General features: G+C 31.4%; 2 protein-coding genes across 3 annotated transcripts in view; one reads left to right on the forward strand and one right to left on the reverse strand.

Moving 5' to 3' along the window:
- LOC124538182 (ETS-like protein pointed) overlaps positions 1-26,777 on the reverse strand; it is a 126,412-nt gene that overhangs the window by 89,913 nt on the left and 9,722 nt on the right. For both annotated transcript variants that reach the window (XM_047115141.1, XM_047115140.1), the window contains exons 2-3: positions 19,260-19,392; positions 4,155-4,275 (exon numbers count right to left, since the gene is read on the reverse strand). In XM_047115141.1, the coding sequence (XP_046971097.1) occupies positions 4,155-4,275; positions 19,260-19,385 (247 nt within the window). In that variant the 5' untranslated portion in view covers positions 19,386-19,392. The remainder of the gene's footprint in view (positions 1-4,154; positions 4,276-19,259; positions 19,393-26,777) is intronic.
- Positions 22,480-23,602, forward strand: LOC124538551 (ATP synthase subunit d, mitochondrial-like). Its single transcript, XM_047115638.1, has 3 exons — positions 22,480-22,643; positions 22,890-23,108; positions 23,419-23,602. The coding sequence occupies exons 1-3, from the start codon at positions 22,525-22,527 to the stop codon at positions 23,600-23,602; spliced, it is 522 nt and encodes a 173-aa protein (XP_046971594.1). The 5' UTR covers positions 22,480-22,524.

Here is a 26,777-nt window from a genome sequence, read left to right on the forward strand (position 1 = left end):
TGACTTATAAATAAAATAAGTTTCATTCTCTATGTTTGCAATTAACATTGAGTCCAAGTTAATGATGTGATTTTAAAACAATGAGATATTTTTTATTTCGTATTACTTTATGATTAAAAATCACAGTGTTACATAATATTTTTGCTATATATGTATAAGAACAATGCTATTTTTTTTTGTTTTACTATAATATGCGTGTTTTATACATGCAACCCTTACTCTTGAATTATATAATTTATTCACGAAAACTTTGTTTTATACATACTACATATTATACGTATGTTATCATCATTACATAGTTAGTATAAAATAAAGTTGCTTAAAGTTGTATGTACCTACCTCTATATGCTTAGATCTTTAAAATTACTCAACAGATTTTGATGTGGTGTTTTTTAATAGATAGAGTGATTCGAAGGGAAGATTTTTGAATATAATACATGGACAATATAGTAAAGAAACACTGATAGTTTAGGAAGTTTCTAATGTGATGTTGTAAATAAAAAAAATCTGCAGTATATTTAGTATCCCATGCGAAGCAGGGGCGGGGCGCTAGTATGCATATATTTTCACATGGAAACGTTTTAGCTTCGCTTTACCGCAGGTGTTTCAGAATTTATCGTAATTGATTTTTAATCAAGCTAACGAAACCAGGAAACATTGTACAGAAAAACTCGTTACGATAGTAATATTTAAATCATATTGTTCAAGCGAAAAATGATTATCTATCTTATTGAAACGAAATACACAGATAAAAAATATCAAATGATTTATATTTAAACGAAGATAATACAGATATTTCTTTACGTACTCGAGATCTTTAAAAATTTTCGAGGTTTCTTTGTTTTGCGATAACGTAACTCTTGTAAGCATTCTGCAAGTTATATGAACGAGATTCTTGATGATTGCTTATAGATTCTATATTTCAAGTTACAATAATTAAGCCATCTTTAAATGATTATTTGTATAAAGTAAATTTTGATTTGTTTTACGATATGTGCGGTTACTTATTGCAAATTGAGTTTCTTAAGGCGTTAAGATAATGTTCTCAAAGGATACCGAATGGCGCTAAGAGTATGTAAATACGCTCGTATCACCACATGCTCCCACGTTAAATACGCGATGAAACAATAGGCCCCTATTCTCAGCCCACCCTGATCTGAACCCACCACGTTCGTTATTCAGTTTATTGACCTCCTAATTATTTATTTTCTTAATTTTGTTACCTTATTGAACATCTATATAGAGTAAAGCTTAAAGTTTATACTAAGCATTACGTAGTGCTATAATTCCGTCTAAACTCCTCTGGGTTTTCCCAGAACAGCTCTTTCTCAAAATGTCATACGCTTATCGTTTTGAAGTGCCTATTATATTTGATTAGTACATATATAAATAAAATTTATAGATTGATATAGTTATTAAAAGATGGCCCAGTGGTTAGAACACGTGCATCTTAACCGATGATTGCAGGTTCAAACCAAGGCGAGCACCATTCAATATTCATGTACTTAATTTGTGTTTATAATTCACCTCGTGCTCGATGGTGAAGGACAACATCGTGCGGAAACCTTAATGTGTCTAATTTCATCGAAATTCTGCTACATGTGTATTCAACCAACCAATATGTTCCAAACCTTCTCCTCATAGCGAGAGGAGGCCTTAGCCCAGCAGTGTTGTTGTTTTATTATAATATATTTATTTTTCATGGTAAAATGACAAAAAGGCAAGGCATATCTATTCACGTGACGGTTTGCGTATAGAACTCACAGGGGGCAGAGTTTCATACACAGTTGCGCTGTAACATTTTCTATTAAAGGGGCTATGCTGAATGATTAGCAAATAGGTGAAGCCCAAATAGGATAATGCGGCGCATCCTCGTTACATTGCAATTTCAGACGCAGTACTATAACCCACTTTACGCGCAAACTTGAACTTCTCTTTCCTTTTCCTTTGTATTTATGTCAAGGTTTTCAAATTATAATCACAACATCTTTAAGAAAATTGTTATTAAAATATAATAAGTAATTTAATTGATTAAACTTTTTTTACCACTAATGTTTAAGCCATATTTTTAGATCAAAATGAAAAATATCTTTTTATGGTATAGGTGAGGACGAGAGGCTCAATTGATTGGAAAGTCACTACCTCTGCCCATGGACATCTGCAACAGAGGGCTAGCAGATGCCTTGCCGGCCGTCTCATTTTTAAAGGTTCTCAAGGCGTATCGGTTCAAAAAACTGGAGAGAAAGTGTTTGAGCGAGGCAGAAAATGCCTTGGAAATCGCTCTGTTTTGGATTTTTGGATATAAATTAAAATAAAAATTCAAATGAAATAAAATAGTTTCATTTGTATATCATTTTGTCGAGATTGCGTGACAATCATCAAGACATCTTAATGTCCTTAATTTAATCTTTGACGTGTCAATCATTTCACGTATAATATTTGATAAGGCAACACAGTTCGAATATATTCAAATACTAAATCAAATGGCAATCAATTTTTTTAAATAAATGATGGCAAATGATTACAGATTAAAAAAATTATATTGCAATTCGATGAAAGTAAATTTCAATAAATAAGTTTAGAATGGTTTTTTTAGCTCGAATCAGTTCAGGATTGCATAGTGTCACTTTTTTTTTCAATTACCTTATGTTGATGAAAATTCACATTTTTTATCAAAATTAGAAGCCACTCACTTTGTGTCGAAAAGAATGTCGTATTCGGTATCGGAAGTCTAAGCGGTAAAGTTTTCTTATTGTATCCGATTAGGCATAAAGCGCTCAGACGCCATATGTCTTACTTCCCTTGACGAAAATAAAGATCATAACTCGATACAGTTCTAAAGCTTCTTCCTTAAGCGATGTGGGTTGTATGGGATATTAATTATAATAAATTTTGCTATAATTTATAATAAAACAAGTTATAACATTAAAGTACTAAATTTTTTTTGTGGCTTTTATTTGTGCCAAAAAGGCACAGATTATTTCTCAAATGCCACGTGCAATACTTAGTTTTTTTTTTTTTTTTGTGGCTTTTATTTGTGCCAAAGAGGCACAGATTATTTCGCCAATGTCACGTGCGAACTTAGTTTTTTACGTTTATCCATTCGAGTGTCAAATTGACAAATGTCAATTGCAAAATTAAAAAAAAAAAAAGAAACTGTCATAAAACTGTCACTAAGCTAAAGAAACTATACTAGAAAGAAAGGCTTTCGTTTGCGATTTGTACGTAAACGTATTGTGTACGCATACGTTAGTCAACCTTTATGTGACATTGTGTATTTTCGTATGAATCATTATTAGATAAGCTACGTTGCGACATAAAGTGCTTGTAATAGATTATACTATTTCACGAATAAGGAGTTATCAGTGTTCATAACTCAAACCGGACCACTGAAACCGAAGAACGATGTTTCCTTCCCCCTAAACGGTCTAACGAGGGAGATTTACAAGGTGTGATGCTATGATTGGAGATGTCATATTTAACCTTCGTAGTGAGGAAATTGCGAATAATCTAAGTGAATTTGCCACGTGCCGTTTAAGAGGCCTTGACGTTATAAGGGGAGTAGTTAGCTATAAATGTATACAGGTATTTTTAGAAAGAAAGGCAGGCGCACTAACGGTTTCCTCAGTGAGAAATTTCCTTTGCCCAGATATTATCGGCAAGGAGTGTTAGTTAAGAATCTGCTGCAAATCTGCGACACCAAGCATAGGGAACGTACTATGTTAATTTTGAAGAGTCATAATGACAGAGTAATTAAAAAAAGAATTGTTGAATTAAATCAGATAAGTATCACCAATATACAGTCATCGTGTACAATTAATGTATTCAAGTTGTATCGATAAAAGTTCTAATATTCGTTGATCATTTCGTTGTCAAACTTCCTTATTTTTGTGGCTTTTATTTGTGGCAAAGAGCACAGATTATTTCGCCAATGTCACGTACGTTTGAGAAGAGATTGTCAAACTTCAATCAAAGAAAGATGTAAAGAACTTTATTGACCTAGTTCATCTGTCTACTGTCAAATCGTATGTTACCGTATGTGATTACGTTTACAAAAAAAAAATACACAAAAAATATTTTGTATTACAATTAATTTACACTAGACAAAATAAATAAGAACAAGAGAATCCGATGTTTAATTAATATGTACTCACCAAGAGACGCTTCAGGGTCTGTAAGGTCTGACAGCGAAGGCACTTTCTGCATGGCTCTAGGCTCCTCCGGCTCGGGGGGCTCAGTCTTGATGCCGTCGGCTCCACCGCCTCCTTCATCGCACTGTTACATAAAACGATATGTTTACTATTTAAATAAATATTTATAGAGATGAAGAAATAACACATAATAGTACTAAAAACAGCAGTTCGATGTTGCAGAAGATTAAATAAAAAAATAATAATGTCAACAATGATATACTACACTTTTAAAAAAATATATTTAAAGTTGGTTAATATGGCAAAGTAGAACACCTTTTTCATTCTAACTGACTTCAGTGCTTCTGTATACATATACATTTCTGCAAAATTGCGTTATAAGATTTTTGTTTATAAATTAATAATGATTGATTTCGCGTTCGATTCCGTATTATATCTGCTGTATTGTATGTTTTTTTTCACAAATTCCGGCCAATTACAAAAGACAATTTAAAAAATGTATCAAGTTAACGGTCTAGCAGATTATTAGCATTATTAAAGTTGGCTTGTGGCATTGATTCCTAACCGATTTACACGCGTTTTACAAACAATACATGTGACTGATATCTGGACAGGAACTCATTTTTTAAAGACGTGCGTACTTGAATCTCATCGACTCCATCAAGTCAATATACTATTCACGATGCGAGGACCACTTCCGTTAATGCCATGAACATGCAATGCTTTAAAAAATCGCAAACAATCGAGACGAGTGGGAATAGTGGTCAATATTATCCTTTTCGAGGAATAAAATCGGTTTATGTTAATTCATTTTATTATATACAAGAAGAACTAAAATACCGCTTAATCTAAATTCATGTATACAACTTCAAGATAAGCAATCATTTAACTGATTTAAAAAAGATGTTACATTGAACATTATAATATGAATTATAAATCATTTTCGCATCTACAGAGTTGAGTTTGTTTTATTTTTGATTAACTTGATTCTGCTGTACTTACTTAAGCGCATCATACGAAAATGAGGATTGAAATTTCTATTTAAAAATTCAATGATAATTTTCATTTTATCTTACAATACTTGGCAGAATGCTTCAGGTAGTAGCCTATATATACAAAAAAAAAAAAAACAAATTAGTTGTAGTGTTAACATTCATTATTGTTTTTGGATTTTTTTTTATCTGTGTGAGAAACGAGCTGCCTTATTTCGTCCCGAGAATAGAAATAGTTTTAAAACGGGAATTCTTCATACACGTACAATTTTACACGTTCATGTCTTATAGAATTCATTTGTTTTATGATATTTCTTATCAGAATAAATAATATTAACTATAAATAAGATCTATTGCTGAAGTTAAATAATTCCTTATCAGAATATGCTATATCAACCGTTTTACGAGAGGCAGCAACCAATAACATCAATCAAGGAATATATCAATAATACCCAATAAAAATGACAAAATCGAATCAGCGTCCCCTCGGGTCAATCAGCAATGTGTTTTAGTTGTTATCTATGGATTGAGATTTACAATTGCTATGGGTGACATATTTTATTAGGTTTATATAGGTTTGAATATGTTTATAGACATAATTAAATAAACATGACGTCTTACAGACGTTACTTAGCGAGTGTCAAGTTAAACGCTGATTCCTCGTTCTTCCGTCATTGATTTGACATTTAGAATCTGAAGTCAGCAGGTAATGCGCAAGCCGTATTGTATTGTACTTATGTAGCATTATATCATAAACATTGGCTCTCTGGTCTGGTGGCTAGTTTATGAGGCTGAAGATCTCAAGAACTTAGGATCAAGCCACCGATTAATCCTTGGAAATTGTTTTAAAATAATTCTCTATATTTCTGGCCAAACTGGAGCAGTTTCTACGATCGTGTAGGAATGCCTATCATCAGATTATACAAGTGATGGAACAGCGAGAGCGTTTGTATTTGCGCGAAGATTGCTTACACACTTGAGAATTATAACATGTAGTGCGCATTTGACCGGCTGACCGAAATCGGTCAGGAGCCCTCAACATTAACGGAACTACTTTAAAAAAAAAGAAAATTCCCGCTGAGTCTATCGCCGGTTCTTCTCAGGCCTGAGATGTTATCGAACCGGTTGTGGGTACTTTTCTTGATAATTATCAGTCAGTGTCATATAGAAGCATATTGATTTTTTGGTGACGTTTCAATAAAATCTATAAACGATACACAAACGCACAAATTTTATATTCATGTAAGACCGAACTTAATGTAGCTTAATTTTACAATAGAATTGTTAAAGATAATTTATGATATAAATAAATTAAAGACCATAGTATGTCTGGATTAGGAATTCAGACGATATCGCGATACCTACGTGCCTACGACATCAGATGAGATTTCGTCAGTGAGTTCGTTCGTTTTGCGTTGAGTGATTCATTCATGTTAATATCGAAATCATTAAAGAATAACAACTAGATACTTTGATGCCCAAGCTTGTTTAAATACTCTACAATTACATTAAAAATCTATAAATGAAGTCCTTGCTTTAGCAATAAAATAATATGACTATTTCATATATAATTAATTTTATTACTATTTCGTATACTTATATCTGGAATATTTATTAGTAGTCGTTTAGAAATTTGAATTTGAAAAAATTAAAAAAAAAATCCAAATTCAAAATTTAATACTGCACTTTTAATCTGTTAAATTTTACTGAAATTCCAAATTCAAAATTTAAAACTTTAAAAATGCACTTTTAATCTGTTGAATTTTACTGAATTTGGGGGAAAGCTCGACATCATATTACTATTATGTACTTATATAGCTATAATTAATGTACTTCATTCTTTACATAACCGAAAAGTACTTATTATATCCAGTTATGACTATTTCGCTCATTTTATATGTATTTTGTATAATATATCACATATATATATGGTGTTTCTTTACTGTCAACATCCATTAGGCACATACATTTTTCTACCCAAATGTTCCCTAACAAAACTTATTTTAATTGTATTTACTACTCATTCATATTTATATATTCATATAGTATGACACATATTTAAAATACCACGATAGTTAAATCAAATAGTAATAGTATATTTATTACAGATTACAATTCGTATCGTATTTTGATTACGAATACAATAAACATATGTATTTGTAAATATGTAAGTCCTTGTAAATCCCTTCTCGATTGAGGAATATTTTGATTCGATGTATTGTAGTCAATTATACTTTCCCCATCCTCGGTGCGTGTGCGATGATTAACCGGTAAACAGGGGTTATTTTTACACGGTCGAAAGCGAGGGGTCGCCACCCCTCGGCTTGGCACGTGATTACCGATATGAGGGGCATGATCCCAATTCACTTACACCTATAGCGACGATTGATAAACTATTTGTTATTTTTTTTGTCATTCAAATAGTTTTAATAGACTTCGTGTTAAGTGACATTTCTGTAATTTAAAATTGTACCGACAGTTTTAAATACTTAGTACTTAGGGCTGCTTAGTAAAGTTTGTCTATTTTTTTTTAAAAAACTTTAGTTCGTGTAGTTGTAATTTGAATTACGTATATCTTACAAATACGTTAGTTTTAGTAAAGATTATTTATTTTATTGAAATTGCAATGTATGTTTTTTATGTCCAATATTGCAAGCTGATTTTGGATCACATCTTATGGGACATGGGTTTATTATAGCAAACTTGATGTTACATCCGCGATTGTCTTCAGACGAAGAAACTTATCAACGGTTTACGTCATAGACGCGATTATTTTTTCAAATGTTTTTCTTTTACTATGAATGTATACTATAAATGCGAAAGGAATTGTCGTCCGACTACGGACATGAACTATTTTTACGCCCAATATCTGACGACCAACCCCTAAAACCAAGCCAAGCCGTAGGCGACAATCAGTTAATTAAATAATAAATCATTCTATAAATAAGTAGTTATTTTGCAACCTTCGTATTAGTTTAAATAATATAGATAAAGAAAGATAACAGATCATTTTCAGTGTAAGTATTTAAGATATTAAAGAAAAACTATTTCTGGAATTCTACGCAAACATGATAAGTATATTTATTATTGGATCTATGGACGGTTAATTCTAATGTTTTCTTTTTAATTTTCAAATTTGGAAAGGAAGTGTGTAATATATGAGCAAGGTTAATTGACTATTTGTCGCGCACCATCGTTTCGGTCGTGATGTGTGTGTCGGCTCGAACTTGTCTCACTATATCACGCGTCACTACTTTTTAAACGTACACAGATAATCTATGGATTTAGTTAATCCTACGTTTGTAATAAATTAGAGCCTGATCCGAATGTACATAAATAATAAATCTGTTTTGCATTACAACAAAACAGTTATTATGTGTGTGAGAAAACACACAGCATTGGTTGAAGAAGCATCCATAAATCTTACCATAAACAATTATAGAATAGAAGTTCATCTTACCTCTCTTTCCATCTTTTGTTACCTTTCTCTTTCACAGACAGCAGAGCGCGCCATCTTGTTTCAAATTTGCGCGCCACTGACCTTGTTAAATCATAGTCTTCATCAACCACCAGCAAGCACCTTGCTACAATGCTGTGTGTTTTCTCACACACATAATAACTGTTTTGTTGTAATGCAAAACAGATTTATTATATGTGTTTCTAAAACACACAGCATTGGTTGAAGACCTGTTTGATATCTGCTGGTGTAAGAATACAAACGCTATGTGAATTATAATCAATTAAATCCATCAAAATGTTTAATATATCCTATTTATTCAACTGGCTTTCTGAACCTTATAACTTACTATTTTTGTCATGTCACTACAAATTATATTTCAAAATAAATTTTATATCCATCTTATTATTATTGTAATTATATACGAAATAAAAAATATCTCAGGAACTAATAAATTAGAAACAATTCTAAAAATAATCATTAATTCTACCGCTAGGTGAATTAAGTCTCTTTATCGATTGACATTATCTATCTGCAAAAATATACTAAATTTATAGTTTATATTTTTCTGTCCTTCCAAGTTAGCAGTTGACATTAAATTAAAATAATAACAGTATTCTTTTAAAATATCCGAAAATATTTTCATTAGTAAATTCTACTTATAAAAATAGAAGTATCTTCATTTTTGTCTACAACTCAACAATAATACCATTAAAAGTCTGGGAACTTCTCCAATTACTTCTGCTTAAAATCTTATCTATAGGTCTATTTTCCAACCAGTTTCCAGATACTACATGCTGATCTAGCATTATCTGGTGTTTTCTTATCTGGTGTTGCATCAATGCCCTATTACTTAAATAATATCATTTTCTGTATCAATCTTATCCAGCCTGCTACCATAGTTAGTGTAGCTGGTGTAATCACATGTAATTGATAGAATAAGTTATTTAAATCTCCTCTCCAAACAAAAAGTGTTGGTAATTAATTCTTTGATGTGTCTGAACAAAAGTATTCTTCGGTTTGTTGTTTCAATAATCAACTAGGTTCTCTATTATTGATATCATCTATCTTTGAGCCAACCCTGGGCTATAATTTAATTACTACCTTAACTTTAAGCTTTATGATGTATATTCAGATACATCATAAAGGGTGAAATTTTGAATTCTACTTGCAGAAGCTGAATGAAGAATTATTTGCTGCTCTTCAAACTGTCAAAGACTGTATTAACCTTTGGCATGTCACTAAACCAATTAAATAATAATGACATGTCTTTCTTTCTTGAGGTCTTTCTGAGGATATAGCTTTTCTAATTCTAACTACAAATATATATATATATATATATATATATATATATATATATATATATATATATATACATATATATAGTTATAAGTATTATTAAGGACACAATAAGTAGAGACTGCGGTCCTATGTAAAAGTACAGTTTGTTAAGCTAACCCATCTTTACAATAAATTTTGGCTAAAAATGTTGCAACATCTATAGCCTGAGGCATCTGGGATCTACTTTTTGTAATTTGCACCATACAATCCATCTCTGTATAGAGACCTTGGAAGTAGTCTTAGTTGCTTCATGCAAACAATGCGCTCTTTTATTACCCCCAACTAATAGCTTTAACTTTTCTAGTTGTGGTGGGTTCCGATTATTAAATAACGCTGTAGCTTTGGTAATATCAATGGTTCTGCTAGACTGCGTACTCGTAAGTCTGTCGACCAAAATACACTATGTAGGTACACTGTCAAGCTATTATTATATATGTCCCCTCGCCGTGTTTAGGTGACGCAACACCATTGGGGTGGCATTGGACTTGGTGGTGGAAACAGCCATACCCACTAATATTCCCACTGTCGACTGAATGCGTCGAAGCATAAGGCGTAACCCTCTCTGCAGGTCACGAAAGAACATGAAAGCCAATAAGACGACTTCGGGGACGCCCCATATATTGAATACGGCTTCCGAAGCCGGGGGCAACAAGTGCCATTCCGGCACTGGTCGTTTCATTGAAAGGCGGTGGGCTATGCCGCTGTACCTCCCCGAGAGGTACGCCGCCGAGATTTTTATGTGTAGGCCCCATACTCTAATTACGGCCTCCGAGGCCGGGGGCAACAAGTGCCATTCTGGCACTGGTCGGTTCATTGAAAGGCGGTCGGCTATGCCGCTGTACCTCTCCGAGAGGTACACCGCCGGAAATTTTATATGTAGCCGCTCGGCCAACTTCATTAGCTTCAGTGTCAACTCTAATAAGGATAGAGAGCGCGTATCTCCTTTGTTCTTTATATGCACCACTGGATAGTACACAGGACCTGGACACAGGACTGTTATATGTCTGAACTAAAATAAGTGCGCTCGTCTTAAATTAAGCTGTGAATTTATCACAGAGTACACTTTAATATCTCTGTGACGCTTGAATACAAAGACTTCTGGTGTCGCAACCATTTCCTTTACACACGAACATCTGTAAATTGAGTACCCCAGCCGGCATTCAATGCATTTGTGATCAAGAAGTGTGTGGTCTCCCTCTGGTTTAGATCCACGCAACTGTGGCCTATGGCTCCGAGCCACCAGGTTAACTCTTGTTTCACAAGAGGCAGAATATTTATTTTTTGTCATTTAAACATTTATCTTAAGAAGCCTCTGCATTCGCCAACGGTATAGGCGCCCAGGTGTAATTATCATGTTTGCAAAGCTTAACAGAGCTAAGCAGACTTTGTGTCCTTCGGAGGGTTCAATCTCTTAGAACCCTACAGATGGTAACTTTGTCACCTATTCCTGAGGTAGGGCCACTGTAAGTGTTCCATAAAATTCCTAGGTATTCCGATTGATGGAATGGTGCCATCAGGGATTAAATGAAAATTTATATGCCACACTAGAATTTCAAGAATGGTTATGATCTCTCTAACTTGGTTCACCAATAAGCTTCTGTCTTGGTTGGCCAGAAGAAAATTGTTTAGATAGACCATTAGTCGGGAACCTTTTGAATGCAGGATCTGCCATTCCAGCTTGATTAGGTGTCAAATGGTAGAGTCATGCTGTAGGATTTTATTGTTCTAGTAAAGACACAGTAGTCATCGCTGTGATTCTTCAATTGGTAGGTGGAAATAGGCTTGTAATAAATCTTAACTATCCAGTTGTTCTTTGTAACAAATCTATAACATTTATGAGATACTAAGTGAAAACACTTTGTTACAACATATGTCTTAGATCAAATGTTGGATGGCCACCACCCTATTTTCTTTGAACTATTGTAACCCTATTTGTGTAAGTTAATATTATGTAAGTTATATATATATAGTTATATATATTATTAATATTTATGTAAGTTAAATTTCCTTAATAATTTGACTGTTTGATACTGAAGAGGTGGTTTTAATTTGAATTTATGTGGACTCTAATAAATAATTACATTTACAATAAGTCTATTACAGTCCACAAAACCTTGAACTATTTTGTTTTAACATCCTCTGAATCCTCTTTATGTTCTTTCCTAAAGTTGGTAGAAATTTCTTTCTTATTGTTTTGAAAGTCAGTATATTTCGTAAACAAAAAAAAAAAAAAAAAAAAAATCATTTTTATTGTTTAACTACTTACTAGTCTTAAAATACTTATTTGAATTTTATATCTATGATCTTTTATGTTATATTTTTAACTAGCTGATGAAAAATCATTTGATGTTGTTTTTTCTTTCAATTTGCTAGGCATATTTAGCTATGTTTGTTGACCACTCAAGGACTGAATTAAGGATTGTAAGGCTTCCCTGTTTAAGAAATGTTGTGAGCTCAGTGGAACATTTCTTTTAAAATTCCTTACTTTTTGTTTCATACACTCACCTTGTCTTCAACAAACAATCTGCATAATCCTTTTGGAGCATCTATATAAGGATGAACCTCGATCAAAGAGAGTTAATACTTTATCAAAGAGCAATGATCCATTTAAATCTTTTGATTTGAAACAGCCCAAATAACAATATTTATTTTTATTTATTTATTTAATAATCTAAATATCTTGTAAGCTATTTTTAAAATTTCTATTGCAGCTATGCATTGTCTAAGCCTTCTAATATATTTTCAGATGAGGCTAAAAAATCCTTAGTCTGTTAAGATGACAAGGTTCCACATTAACTTTTAATGTAACAAAACCTTGGGAAGCAGCAAAAGATTGTAATGTTGATTTATAGATAATTCCCTTCTAAACCTGTGTCAAAATGTTGTAAATGGGTAACTTCATCTAAACATTCCTTAATAGCTACAGAAACAATCTTCTACTCATTACACTATCTGTTTATATCCCACATCTGCAACTTAGTATTAACAGGACAATAGTGTACAAAAAATTCACTTGTAAGACACCTCAATTTTATCCACACACTGAAATCCACATTATTATTTACTTGTGAATTTTGAGTTAGTGCCATAATATAATAAGGGCAACTGAGTAAGTTAGCCTGCCATGTAATCTACCTGATTAACTAGTGAATTAATTCGCGGGTCCGACCCACTTTGTTAATACTTACATAGGTACGTCGCTTATTAGGTGGAGGTGACGTCAAGCCTTCCTCATCTTCCGAAGATGTAAAAGAATCTCTCTTATCACTGGACACCTCTGATACATGTCGAGACGACCGCTATTCATCCAAAGTTCGAACCAACGGCATTCGACATATCCTTATTCTTACCTTTACCGTTTACGACTCATTCGTAAACTGTTTAATTTATGCTATGAAAGCACTTTTAAGGTTTAAAAACAAAAAATCCACCTAAAAATAACTATATTATGTAATTTTTGAACTTTTAAAAGTCGATAGAAAATTTTAAATGTTTACGCGGCAAGATTTACAAACGCTATGTTTTAACAAGGTCAGTGGCGCGCAAATTTGAAACAAGATGGCGCGCTCTGCTGTCTGTGAAAGAGAAAGGTAACAAAAGATGGAAAGAGAGGTAAGATGAACTTCTATTCTATAATTGTTTATGGTAAGATTTATGGATGCTTCTTCAACCAATGCTGTGTGTTTTAGAAACACATATAATTTACTATTTTACTACGGAATGGATGTGAGTGCATTTAGTTTTATAAACAGCCTTGTAAATTATATAGTGAATATTAGACAAATAATATGAATTCAAATTGCTATATTAAATTTATTCTCATAACAAATATGTCTGTAGATTTTTTTTATGGTATATGTTGGCGGACGAGCATATGGGCCATCTGATGGTAAGTGGTCACCATCACTCATAGACAATGAAGCTGTAAGAAATATTAACTATTCCTTACATCGTCAATGTGCCACCAACCTTGGGAACAAAGTGTTATGTCCCTTGTGCCTGTAGTTATATTTGACTTTTATAGATATAAAATTGAACAGGGAATAGCTATCACAAAATAATAGATGCGAGGTTTTATTTAAAATAAAATAGACGATTATATAAGATAACAATTATAGTCTGTGTATAAAAGGAATTTTCAGTCAGGTTATGAAATTTTTACCAAAGCAAAGTATAGAGTTGTTCCACAACCTGTATGAAACGCTCCGTTTTCTCGGTTAAAATAGTTTACAAAACATCACTATTATTCAACGAACTGTATGTAGTTAGATTAGTATTATCGTTCCATACCCTCCTAATTCAGCGGTACCGTTACTTACGTGATTCAACGAATGAATTACTATTGGAAAGTATGAGTCGATTAATTCGAGAAAATTGACACGAATTACAATGAAATGCGATAAATATATTACTTTTTTAAATTAAGAACTTCAAAAAAATCGCATACGAAATTAAAATTTGAAGTCCTCATATTGTTTTTTTTTATTGTAAAAACTGTTAGTTCGAATGTTACATGTAAAAATATTCATTATTATAATAATTATGACTAATTCTAAATATATTATTTGCCTTAATTACACAGTTATTTATTGTAATGTAAAATAGATTAAAATTTACAAAGGCATAGAATCATTATTTTTATTTATCTTTAAAATTACTGCACATTCCTCGTAACGATAAGGTTGTTATCTCGTTAACCTGGTTAAAAATGATCCTTACTTCCCACGCATATTACAACAAAAGTTATTTTTTTAATTTTAGAATATTGTTAGATGTTTCCAAACTATTTGATTAAAATCTAAAGAGTCTAAGAATGTAAATTCTTGTTAGGATTATAGTAACGTGCAAATAATTAGCATAAGTAAAAATGTCTTTAGTTCAAGAAATAATTAAAGATTTCCATATATGGAAATGTTTTATGGATTCTAATGTAAGTGTTGCCATTTATAAGTCTAAATAGACTTCTTCAATCGTTATCATCATCTCGTTACTGAGATGTATATCTAACTATTTTTTTAAGAACGAGTTGTATATTAATATTGTTTCAAGTACTGAGTAAATTTCGGTTTGAGATCAAAAAGATTTCGACCCTGTTTAATCGATTATCTTAAAAATTAATTTATACAGATTTGAGTTTTATTTCATGGAGGTTTTTATAGTTTTATATAGTAGTTATGCCATAGTTTAGCCCATTAAATTTAATGTAGTTCAAGTAATTTAAGCAAAGAAAATATTTTGGAAACAGTCGTAACCGAAAAAAAAAATCAAATTATTTAGCGACAGTATTTCATAGCGTATATTAAGCAGGAAGTCCACAAACTTTCGTCCATATTCTGGACCCTATTACAAAAAAAAAAGTGTAATAATATAAAGAAAAATCACGACAAATTTGTCATATCCTGGAGGCGGACGTTACTAGTAGTTATCGTTTTAATTAGTTACCGGATATCGTAAGGCAGCCCTTAATGAGACACGCTTGGTTGAACTGACTAATTTTTACTGAACGTAACCAGCGACTCATATCACTTCGCACTCACTATAAAGGTTTTATATGTACCTAAACATTTCTTCACTATGTCTGTATTTAGATTAAAATATAAATCACTAAACCAACACTACACATACACATCTTATTGCCATTTTAATGTCGTGTCTAAAAAAAACTTAAAATAATTATCAAATACAATCCAAGACTTAAATAAATATTGACAAATAATAAATAGTATAACTATTGAGATTTTGACTAATATTTATCGTTAGGACCTACATAAATTCCGACATTAACATAAGGTCAAAAACAGTGATGATTCCTTCAAAAAAATACAGTTTGGTACGTAAAATTTGGTAATATTATTCAATTAATTAGTTTTAAATTAATTTGAAGCAATAGTTATATTATTATTTTTTAAATATTTTTTTTTTCCATTTTTAAACTAGTAAATATTCGTCGAAGTTCGTATCCTTTTTCATTTTATCGCCTTGAAATTCGTTTACCATTTAATTTATAACATACATTAATCGTAATTTCAGCATTAAAGGATAAACATTAAAATAATATACGATTACTTCAAATAACATGCAAGTTAAATGCTATTTGCCTACAAAATCTTTACTTCCGATTAAATATAAAACTCGTATGAAAAAAAAACCATAAGACTTTTCTCAAAATGTTCAAGAGCGTAAATCATGTCAAGTTATTGTTTATGGCGACACCAAGTCGAATAAAGGTGTCAAAGTCATAACTGTCAACGCACTCCTTACTCTGCGGTTATTAACTCACTCCGGTAATGATTTAATGATAAGCTCTTTATTATTAATAAATATATGCTTATATTAAGACGAACCCTTGTCTCTTTGAAATATTTCATTTTAATTCTGAAGCACATTTATTTAAAGGCTTATATATTTCAATTATTTTTAACGTTTTCGACTTTACGGAAATTAAAAAAAAAAGTTTTGATTTTCATATATCGAACGTGATGAATTTTGTAAGTATTTATTTGGATTTTATAAACGAGGATTTGGTTGCGTTCTATTTTTTTATTACTCATAAATTAAGTTCTATATATATAGATGTTAATTATTAAATGTAACAATGAAACTATACCAAGTAACCCATTCGTAAAAAGTCTTACCACTTTTCCGTCGCAGTGAGCTAATGTCGAAACTCATTAGTGCAGCTTAGCGTCAGTGTCACGGGCAAGTTTAAAAATAAAAAGCGGACACTTTTGAAATAGGAACTCGTTCTTTTTTTTTTCTTTTGAGCGCCGGTGATTGATTAGTATCCAGTTTTATCGCATGAACTCTAATTATTATAATATATTCGGTAAACAAAACGTGCGATAAAAAAATATACTTATGTAGAGACTACTTTAAAAATCAATTAGATAGATAAATATACTAAACTTCTGGGCAGGAATTTAATTAGTGATTTACATATGAAAACCGTATCCTATTATACAATTGATATCATTATGAATCACATTATTATATATGTAAATTGTTTGTTTGGTTTGTTTTCACGCCTCAACGCCAACAGTTTGTAGAGTAATTTGATACTCGGATATTTTAAAACACAAGTTGCTATTTAAGTTATTCAAACAGGGTTAGAATTAGAATAAGTGTGAGCAAAGCTAGGAGAAAGCCATATAACTAATAATATTGTAAAATAGCCACAAGTTGTCAGTGATCACCAAGGTGCGGTGTCAAAAAGAACGACAGTTGATCACGCTCCGTTGCGCCGGCGTATCCGGCGGCGGTGCTTTAGACCTGTCCTGCCCTAACCTCATGTAGCATGAATACAAAGCTTCTTCAAAAGTTATATGACGAGAATACGTCATTGTTAAAATATAGCCTTCTATTGTGTACTATTAATAATTTTAAAAATAGAACGTCAAATATTTAACTAAATTACTCGTTATTTTATTTCAGAATTTTGTAAATTAATTTGTATTTTATGGAATTTAAATTAATGCCTTTGCCTGTGTCGATTGTTTATAGGCATTAAAAATAAAAATTACAGTCTTGTACATTTGTACAAACACGTACAAGATCAAGGGCGAATCAACAAGACGGTACAGACAAGTATACAAGAGTTGCGAGGCCTGTTCTCTTATTATGGTAGCTTATTATTAACTTACCAGTAACACTATACGTTAAAAAACTTAATGTACTAGTTCTACGACCAGTAACGATTATGGTGATTGTAGAAATCAAGCGCGTTGAACACTGGAACTAACATTTAATGTACACTTTGGAAATATAAAATTACAAGTGATATATTATTAAAATAACAAGTTGAATTATTTCTTTTGAATATAATTTAGGTCGAGATCTCTCAAAACGTTTTTATTATGTTTTTGTTTATATATTTTCGGATACGATATCAAACACTGTCATTAAATAACCTTTCCAAAGGACTCAAAAATCATTTAACATATCAAAACTCTTTTTAAAAATGTCATAGTACCTATCACGATTTTACATTCACTTACATATTTCTTAAAGTTCTAGTATTAAAAGCGCATTACATTTTTGTAAATATGTTTATCAAAGGCAGTTTTTTTATTGCAATAGTTTTACTATTGCAATAAAAAAAAGTTTTAGTTACTATAAATGTTGGACGTTAGGCAAATAATATTAAGATATTTTATCAAAAGTGCCGGTTTAATTCCCTTATGTTTATTAAGTAACTTGCTTAGGCACGTTTTCTAAAACATTACTTTTCCAGCAACGATTCTATTTCCTGTTATTGCAAACGCAAGATCAAGGCTAGGATAATATGAGAAAACCGGAAGACGCGTGTATTAATAATGAATAGTGAAATTAAGTTGTAGTGATACTTACAAATACAAACTGGTATTAAATAGCACATATGTATATGTCTTGAATTAAAATGAATTAAGACCGTGTAACTCAGGATGTGTGGCCGAAATTAAAACTTTTGCGTCAGAAACGTTTCACTTCTATATTACATATATGAACGTTGCACTTAAATTATTAAACCAGTAATATTTGAAGGCATATTTAATGTGTTTGCGCGTCGTATATTTGGTTTAGTTAAAAATTTTACATGCGTGGCATTTGGAATTGTTTTGTTAAAGTATGATAACACAAAAATAGCCTATCATTAAGGATAATTAAAAAAAAATTACGCAGACCGGTCATTCGCTACGTGGCACGTAATTCAGAGTTGCTTAGTTACGTTGGATGTGAAATAATTGTAGAAAAAAACTTACTCAATCTGTAATAAATTACTCGTTCGTAGAGTATAGTCATTATTGTACTCAAATCGATGAAAGCACGAAGTATTCGAGAGGGTTTTCTACTGTAGTTTATTGAGTTACTCAAATATCTAATACTAGTTTTGTTTTGAATAACAAAAAAAAAAACAACGTCAATAGATTGTAAAATCCCAAAATTCTTTCTAATTACTAAATTAAATAAATACCTTTAAATAAAGGAAATAAAGAAATTTTGTTGCTTAGAAAAATTATCTCGATTATTAGGATTTTAAAATTTCATGTATGTACATATATCTGAATTTCTTATTAAATAATTTAACTTAGATTATACATGGTTGCTATTTTGATTATGTTGTTGGTTTTGTTGTTATTTTGTCGTCCTACACGAATTATTTCTCTAGTTGCAAACCTAAATTATATTAACTCATACATTGAACTGTAGATACATTAAATATAATTCTTATTATAAGTTATTGTTTTGTTACATAAAATACTCATTTCCGTAACCTCATTTGAAAATATGACTTATTGAACTCTTTGGACTGCTTTTTAAAAGCTAGATACGTATACTTACCAAATCAAGTCGCAAGCTAAAGGATACATGCTTGCGTGGCGGTGGTGGTATGGCGGCTGGTGCCTCATAGAAGGCAGCCTCCTCCAACCCGTAATCTGACTCGCTTTCTGTCCACTCCAGCTTCATGCTGGGACTGTAACAAAAATATATGTATTTAATAAACAACCAACTTACATAACTTATTAAATTTGGTATAATTGATTAGATTTTTAATAATGGCGCATTAGCGTAATGATTAGAATAAGGTAAAAAATAGGCAATATTTTTATAATTGGAATAATCTGTGGAGCATACAATAATCTGTAATGAATTAGAATTGATAATTTTATTATTTTTTCATTCAAATTTGCGCTGCGATGGTATTTAGATTATTCTGATGCCTAATCTAAGTTCTATCAAAACTTAGATAAGAAATAGTATGAAATTTAATATACGAGTATAAAATAAATTATCTCTACATAATATAAAATAAAGTAAATTTCCACTGTTTGTTCGCTTAGATCTTTTATACTACACAACGAATTTTAATGCGGTTTTCGTTAATGAACAGACTAAATCTTAAAGACCCATATATATAAATATACAACGTGCACATTATTGTGGAGATAAGTCGAGAATTTAAACATAACTGGCCGAAAAAAAGTAGTATTTTAGTTTTTATGTTTAAGTTTCAATCTAAAACTCTCATATAGACTCTATCAAAACAAAAGTATATAACTTTTGTACCCGTTTGGTATCGGTTTGTATATATAATAGCTAGTTTAATACTTATTTATGACTAAAAAAAACAATAAAAAATCTATATAGGATCTATGTAATTGTAAAATTTCATTCGCATAACAAGATCGCTTTCTCGTCCACTCATCTAAGCCACGAAGCAGCATACTACTTGTAGCTGATATAATTTTATGACCACTTCTTATGGGGCTTGAAACAATAGGGCTTCGGTGACCACAACCATTGCCTGCGTGGTTTCTGACAATTGACATCAATACATCCATCTCACTTACACATACTAATAAGGAAAGAGATAGCGTTTAATGTAAGGTTCGTGTCGAGCATACCTGAATAGACTGCTTCAACCTGTTTTTATATCTCGATGACTTAAGTTATTGTTTTATGGATATTTTAGCGTTATACTTTGATTTATTTATCATAGTACACAAGAGAAATAGTTAGCGAATTAACATAACATAAAATATTCTAAATTTAAAATAGTATCAGCACTTAACACATTTCAGTATAAGTTCTACTTACAAGATATTTACAGAAGTGAAAAACTACGATGCTTCCTATAAACCATATTCATAACCCCACGGATTCCGTTCATTGGATCCATTAATATCCCATCAAAGCGATCGAAATTAGTTAACACTTTCGAACATAACGAGTCGATCCGGCGGAAATGGTATCCGAAAGCACGTGTTACAAAACCCTTTCTACAAGGAAATGTTTTTATTTTTAACACAATAAAACTGGGATTCCCTTGGCAATATCAGAATCAAAAATTTATACATCGAACTAAAAATAGTTCTTATTCGAATATAAATAAAGGCAAAAGTCCTTTGAAGTTTTTTGCATATAAAATTTTAATATCAAGAAACAGTCCGAAGTAAATGTGTCGTCGGAAGATTTCGGCGCTTAGAGATGTCGCTTCGGCCAATATCCGCAGGAAATGGCTCTCAGTTTGACACCTAGATCATTATTGTCGTGTAATTGAATCGGCGTGTCGATTTGTAAGTTCGTATACCGAAAACTAAGGGGTGTTTAATTATAGCCGTTACCAATACTGGGCGTAATATCCCTTATATAGCTGAAATATTGAAATAACATGTTAGTTGAAACGAAGAAATTATGTTTGTAAAACCGAGGAATTTGTTATAGAATCTATAGTTAAAATTTTGTAAAAATATTTAAGATTGGTATACATGAATCCTGCACTCACTTATTATTTTTATTTATGTTAATTGAATTTCTAGTATAAAAGTATCAGGAAGTAAATTACTATTAGTAAATGATTACAAAACAAGAGTCTCGTCTAAATTTAAGAAAAATAATTGGACCTCCACGTATGCTACAGTTTCATTTAAACAGACAGGTTTCCTCGTTAGTGCTACAAATGCACTTTAAAAATTGTGAATTAGATTTGACGCTGAAAGCGTTTTGCACCCAAAGCTCCATTGGATCCAAGGAATCATTGGATATTTTTTATAATATACAGCATCAATTAAAATTGTTAATAATTCGAATTACTACTGTTATCGACGTACCAAACATTTCAAGTATCATGTAAGTAATTTACTAAAACTTATTTATTTTTCATAATATTTGAAATTTATTAAAAAAAATTAAAATGACTCAAAATAAATCACAGCGCCATTACTACAAACACGAATATTTCGCATAAAATACTGCTCCAAGCTTCGAATTTATAAGTCACACAGCGCAAGATTTTTAAATAATTCCTCGAAATAGGAGCTACTCCTGAAGATGAGTGCGTTAACACATATGGTAATTTGTAAGCATAAGGTTCCCGACCTATGGAACATTGCCCCATTAAACTACACACGCGATTTCGCATGTCCGCCTAATCGTATGCACATCAGGTAATCGGTTTATTCTACCCGATTTGACGAGTGAAAGAATTTTCGAACGAGATTCTAAAAAATACGTTGAATATTTGCAATAAATTGGTTTGATAATATTCAGAACTCGCTTCGAATAATAATGTGGCAATAAAAAAAATCGCATATCAATGCAGGCGTACGATATTAAATTGATTTCTTTTTAAGTTTTCGACATGACAAAAACTACAAGATTAACTTTTTTTATCCGAATTAATATTATAAGTGAGAAAATTACTCAATTACTTAACGCTTTTCTTCAAAGGAATACATAAGAGAAATTCGGTAGAAGACTTTGAATACCGATGGTTGAATTATTGGCGATTCTACCACACTGGTCTGCACAAGGCCTAACCGTGAAACATTCTTTGATTACGATTTGAGAACATTATAATTTGCGAATATAGTTATGAGTAATTACTTGGTTTTAAAGTATATACAAATAGTTATGCTTTGTGCATTAAATATGTATTAAGTAAACTGTATGAAAACTATTCGTATATCGCATTAAAATATAATTGAAAAAAAAAAATGATTTGACAATCAAATGTCAATGTCAAGATAAAATTCCATGATTTAAATTTGCAGAGCAAATGTAAAAAGTCAACTTCATTGTTAATAGTTAAGTTTTTTAATTAATAATGGCAAAGAGATTTACGAAGAGTGCCATAAATTGGATCGAATTTGAAAAGCAAGTGCCACCTGAACAGAAAACCAAGTTCTTGGCATTTAAGGCGAAAGCGGATATGTACCTGCGACGGTAATGTTTTGTGACGTAATACAATTGGTCCAGTTCATATGGAACTCAAAGAAACTTGTTTACATCCATTACATATTTATTTGTTTAAAAAAATACCTATCAACTGTTTTTTTTTTTTTCAAATATTAATTTTACGTATATTTTTTAAAAAGATCCTTATTCATTTAATAAGTTATGTTTTAGACAGCCGCTCTTGTATGCTCCTAAACTTTATGAATATTACTACAATTTATTTTTGTCTTCTAGAGTGCAGGCAAATCCCGCAGAACCACCAAAAATTAATTGGGAAGAATATCAAAAAATAGTTCCAGTCACAGGGCTTGTAGACAAATTGAAAACGGCATATTCAGGATTTAAGGTTCCTTATCCAACGGATACTCTATCTGCGAAAGTCGACGAGCAGTGGAAAGAATTGGAGCCAAAAATTAAGGAATATTGCGCAGAGAGACAAAAGGATATAGAAGTGTAAGCTCTTGACATAAATAAAAAAGTTTGACGACCTACGTGGTCGAGTGGTGTGTACACCGGTTTTCATGGGTACGCCACTCTGAGGTCCCGGGTTCGATTCCCGGCCGAGTCGATGTAGGTTTATTAGATTTTTATGTCGTCTTAGGTCTGGGTGTTTGTGGTACCTTCGTTACTTCTGATTTTCCATGACACAAGTGCTTTAGCAACTTACATTGGGATCTAAGTAATGTTTGTGATGTTGTCCAATATTAAAAAAAAAGTTACATTTTTATAAGATATATCTATATATAAAAAATATTTACTCTAGGGCGCAGAAGGAATTGGACAGAATAAAGGCATTACCTAAATTTGAAGATATGACAATGGAGACCTTTTACGACGTATATCCAAAGCAAGCCTTGGATCCTGTGAATCGGCCTACATTCTGGCCACACGATGCAGAGGAACAGCTAGATTATGTGCCTCCACAGGCAAAGGCAGTGAAAAAATAAAGTGATTGAAATGAAATTAATAAGAATAAAGCAATTCAAGTGTACAAAGGAATTTTACATTTAGTATTATTGTATCAACTGTATTAATCATACTCGTTTAAGAGATTATAATCTTGAATCATTCATTCATTAATTACTCATCCTATAATGATTTGTAAACGTAAAATATGAAACACAGCTAGTAGTCACTTATATTAAATTTAAAAAAAAAACAGCCACTAAATATCCCATGGTTGCATAATGTTTCATCTTATTATGAAAACTAGTGTGTTCGCCCCAGGATCTGTTGGTATTCAATTCGGTCTTTAAAACGGCTTAAATCTAAACCGCAAATACAAAGGTAATATTATTGCGGTTATAATTATTACGCGACTTACATTCGCGTGGTAAATTTGCATAATTAAAATATCTGTTTGATTTATTTTGTAGACTAGTTTTTGCCAGCGGCTTCGCTGGCGTTTTATGAGTTGACTGTCGTGTGTTAGGAAAAAAATACCCTATGTACCTTGGAGTTCAAGTTTGTTTCATAACAAATTTCACCGAATTTGGTTCTTTGGTTTGGTTGTGAAAGAGCGAAAAACAGACAGATAGACTTTCGCATATAATATTAGTTATACAAACCTTATATATATATATATAGATTTACAAACCTTAGGTAACATTTTTTTTTTCATGTAGCATATAGGTATCTCTTACAGTTTTGGTAGTTTTCACTTGGATTAATTTAGATAGTATTCTTAAAATTTAAGTAATTAAGAGCTAACTTGCAAAGTACTATAACTCACTACCAATAATGTTTATTTTCTTAATCGTGACACAAACACGGACACAATAATTGATTCATCTGATGCCTAATATATAAATTATAATCCATTAGGTTATTTTTGGTGCGAAATAAATAAAAACATTATTATTTATAATATGAATATATATTGATTTTTATTATACTACTACACGTTGCACATGAATATCATGAAACATTCGAGTTTAGGGCAGGGCAGAGTCATTGATCGATCAGTGCAGTGGACTCTGACGGCAGCGACAAATGTTATTGTCTATGGCACACAAGAAGGGCTGTAGTCTATATATAGCGCCACGTTCAGGGTCGAGAGACATTAGCCAAGAAGTCGCTCGTGGCAAATTGTGACTGATCATTGGATTAGGTTACTTCGTTTATTTTCGGCTTTATTACTAACTGGACATTTAATTCGCGGTGCATGTGCAATTTACGATCGCACGATCAAAGCGATCATTTTAATTTTCTTTCGTTATGGATAATTAAATTTGATATACGAAAAGAAAGATTTGTTTTATTAATAATGCGTACTTCTTTAGTGGATTGTTTATACGCAAAACAGACGCAATTATAAATAATTAATATAACGATATTTGGCACACTTTTCGTTAGTTGAATGATCTTTGTAACGTTAAAGTGGGCGTGTTAGCAATACATGTATACCTAATGCACGCAATTCAAATAAGGGCAGCGTTAAATAGTGTTGCAGTTTTGGTGCAATGCTGATTCTAAATATGTATACTACAGAATTTGTTTATTTTTACAGACAGTTTACAGACAGCGGTAAGCGACTTTGTTTTATACTTCATAAAGAAGATAGATGACTTTTTTGTTTATATATTACTAGTATTTTTATTCTTCTTTTGTTTTACATGATGTATTCACTTTACTAATGAATTTTAGTAAATAGATAAATTATTGCAAATTAAATTTATTAATGTATTTTTAAAGAAACTGATTTTTAAGGTACACATACCAAATAATTTGTTACATATAAAAGAAAACTTATAATACGGATATAAATGTGTACAGGAACGTTACTAACTGTTGAAGCCAGACGCATAATTCGTTTCCGAGAAATGTAAAGTCAGATGTTGTAGTCGATCGATGCTCTGGGCTGAAGGGATAATTTTATGAAGTAACATTTTGTTTATGCCATTAAAGAGTTTTCAAAATTATTATTTTATTACAATACTTTTGTTAAATTTATCAAGAATAAAAATCATGCCTACGATTTTAAAAAGTCCGTGTTTGTAGTAATACTCTCAGTGTAACGTTTTCTTTATATACAGTAACGAATAGTAAAAATTTTGAAGCAAAAGAATAGAACTTTTTTTTAAATTAGTTATTAAGATATTCTTTACAATATTATTACAAGCATGGATATATAACTAAAAGTATTCGCAATGAGTAGGCCAGTATAGAACTTCGTTTGGATCGCATCAGTGGATTTTCGGACGCATTCTCTTCCAAGTTAACGATTGACAATTTTTATGTGTCTCATACTGTAAATGCATTGTTAATCAATTGATTTAAAAATTTGCAACTTATTATCGTTAGTAAGAGAGATGACCAAATGTTTGAGAATGAATTATTACGTTGATATTCATCTTTAGTTCCATGATTTTAAAATTTATCACTTTTATTTAATAGATATGTAAATGACCAAATAAGACAAATCATAAATTATTATTTTATTTCAGCGACATCAAATCATATTGGTGCTGAAAAACTATTATAACAATTGTCAATACACTAAAATATAAAATATATTTTGCTTAATTTTTTTTTGTAAATATTTGTATTTAAGTCATATCCATAAACATTCGCGTTCTTACAATATTTTAACACTTTGTTTTTTAAATCCGTAGCTTCTTTACTTCAAAATGTAATTAATCTTTTTTTAATTTTTTCTCTTTATATATTCAAATATTATGTAGATACATTTAATCGGTTACAAATAACTGTTGATATTTAATATATTGTAACGCTCGCAGTTTCGTAATAGAAAATCGGTATGTGCTTAAAATAAGTTACAGAAGTAACATCCTTTTCCGTTTCCTTTACAGAATATTAATGAGAGATTTTTGAACATCTCGAGAATCTTCGTTTGTTAACAGAACACTTCCTTCAAATATGTACACGCTGATTATTAATATGATATTGTGTAAATAAATAATTCCCAAAATATTTGGAATACAGATTATAAAATTATGAGTCTACAAATTCAGTCTTAAGTCAGACTCTATCGAGCTTCTATATTAACTATTTAGTCTGGGTACTGTAGACTGTAGCGTGGGTGGAAGGGTGAGACCACCTGTTGCAGGCATGCTATTTTTAGTTCCCCCCTTAACCCGCACTCCTCACGTCAGCCGTTCA

This window comes from Vanessa cardui, chromosome 20 (assembly GCF_905220365.1).
Source record: "Vanessa cardui chromosome 20, ilVanCard2.1, whole genome shotgun sequence".
In the NCBI taxonomy this organism is placed as follows: domain Eukaryota; kingdom Metazoa; phylum Arthropoda; class Insecta; order Lepidoptera; family Nymphalidae; genus Vanessa; species Vanessa cardui.

What these genes read in the sequence shown, in the direction of transcription:
- LOC124538551 (XM_047115638.1), top strand. Translation starts at nt 22,525, where the DNA reads ATGGCAAAGAGATTTACGAAGAGTGCCATAAATTGGATCGAATTTGAA. An exon ending in GCGGATATGTACCTGCGACG is followed by an intron (nt 22,644 to 22,889) that starts GTAATGTTTTGT and finishes TTTGTCTTCTAG; the next exon opens with AGTGCAGGCAAATCCCGCAG. An exon ending in AGACAAAAGGATATAGAAGT is followed by an intron (nt 23,109 to 23,418) that starts GTAAGCTCTTGA and finishes TATTTACTCTAG; the next exon opens with GGCGCAGAAGGAATTGGACA.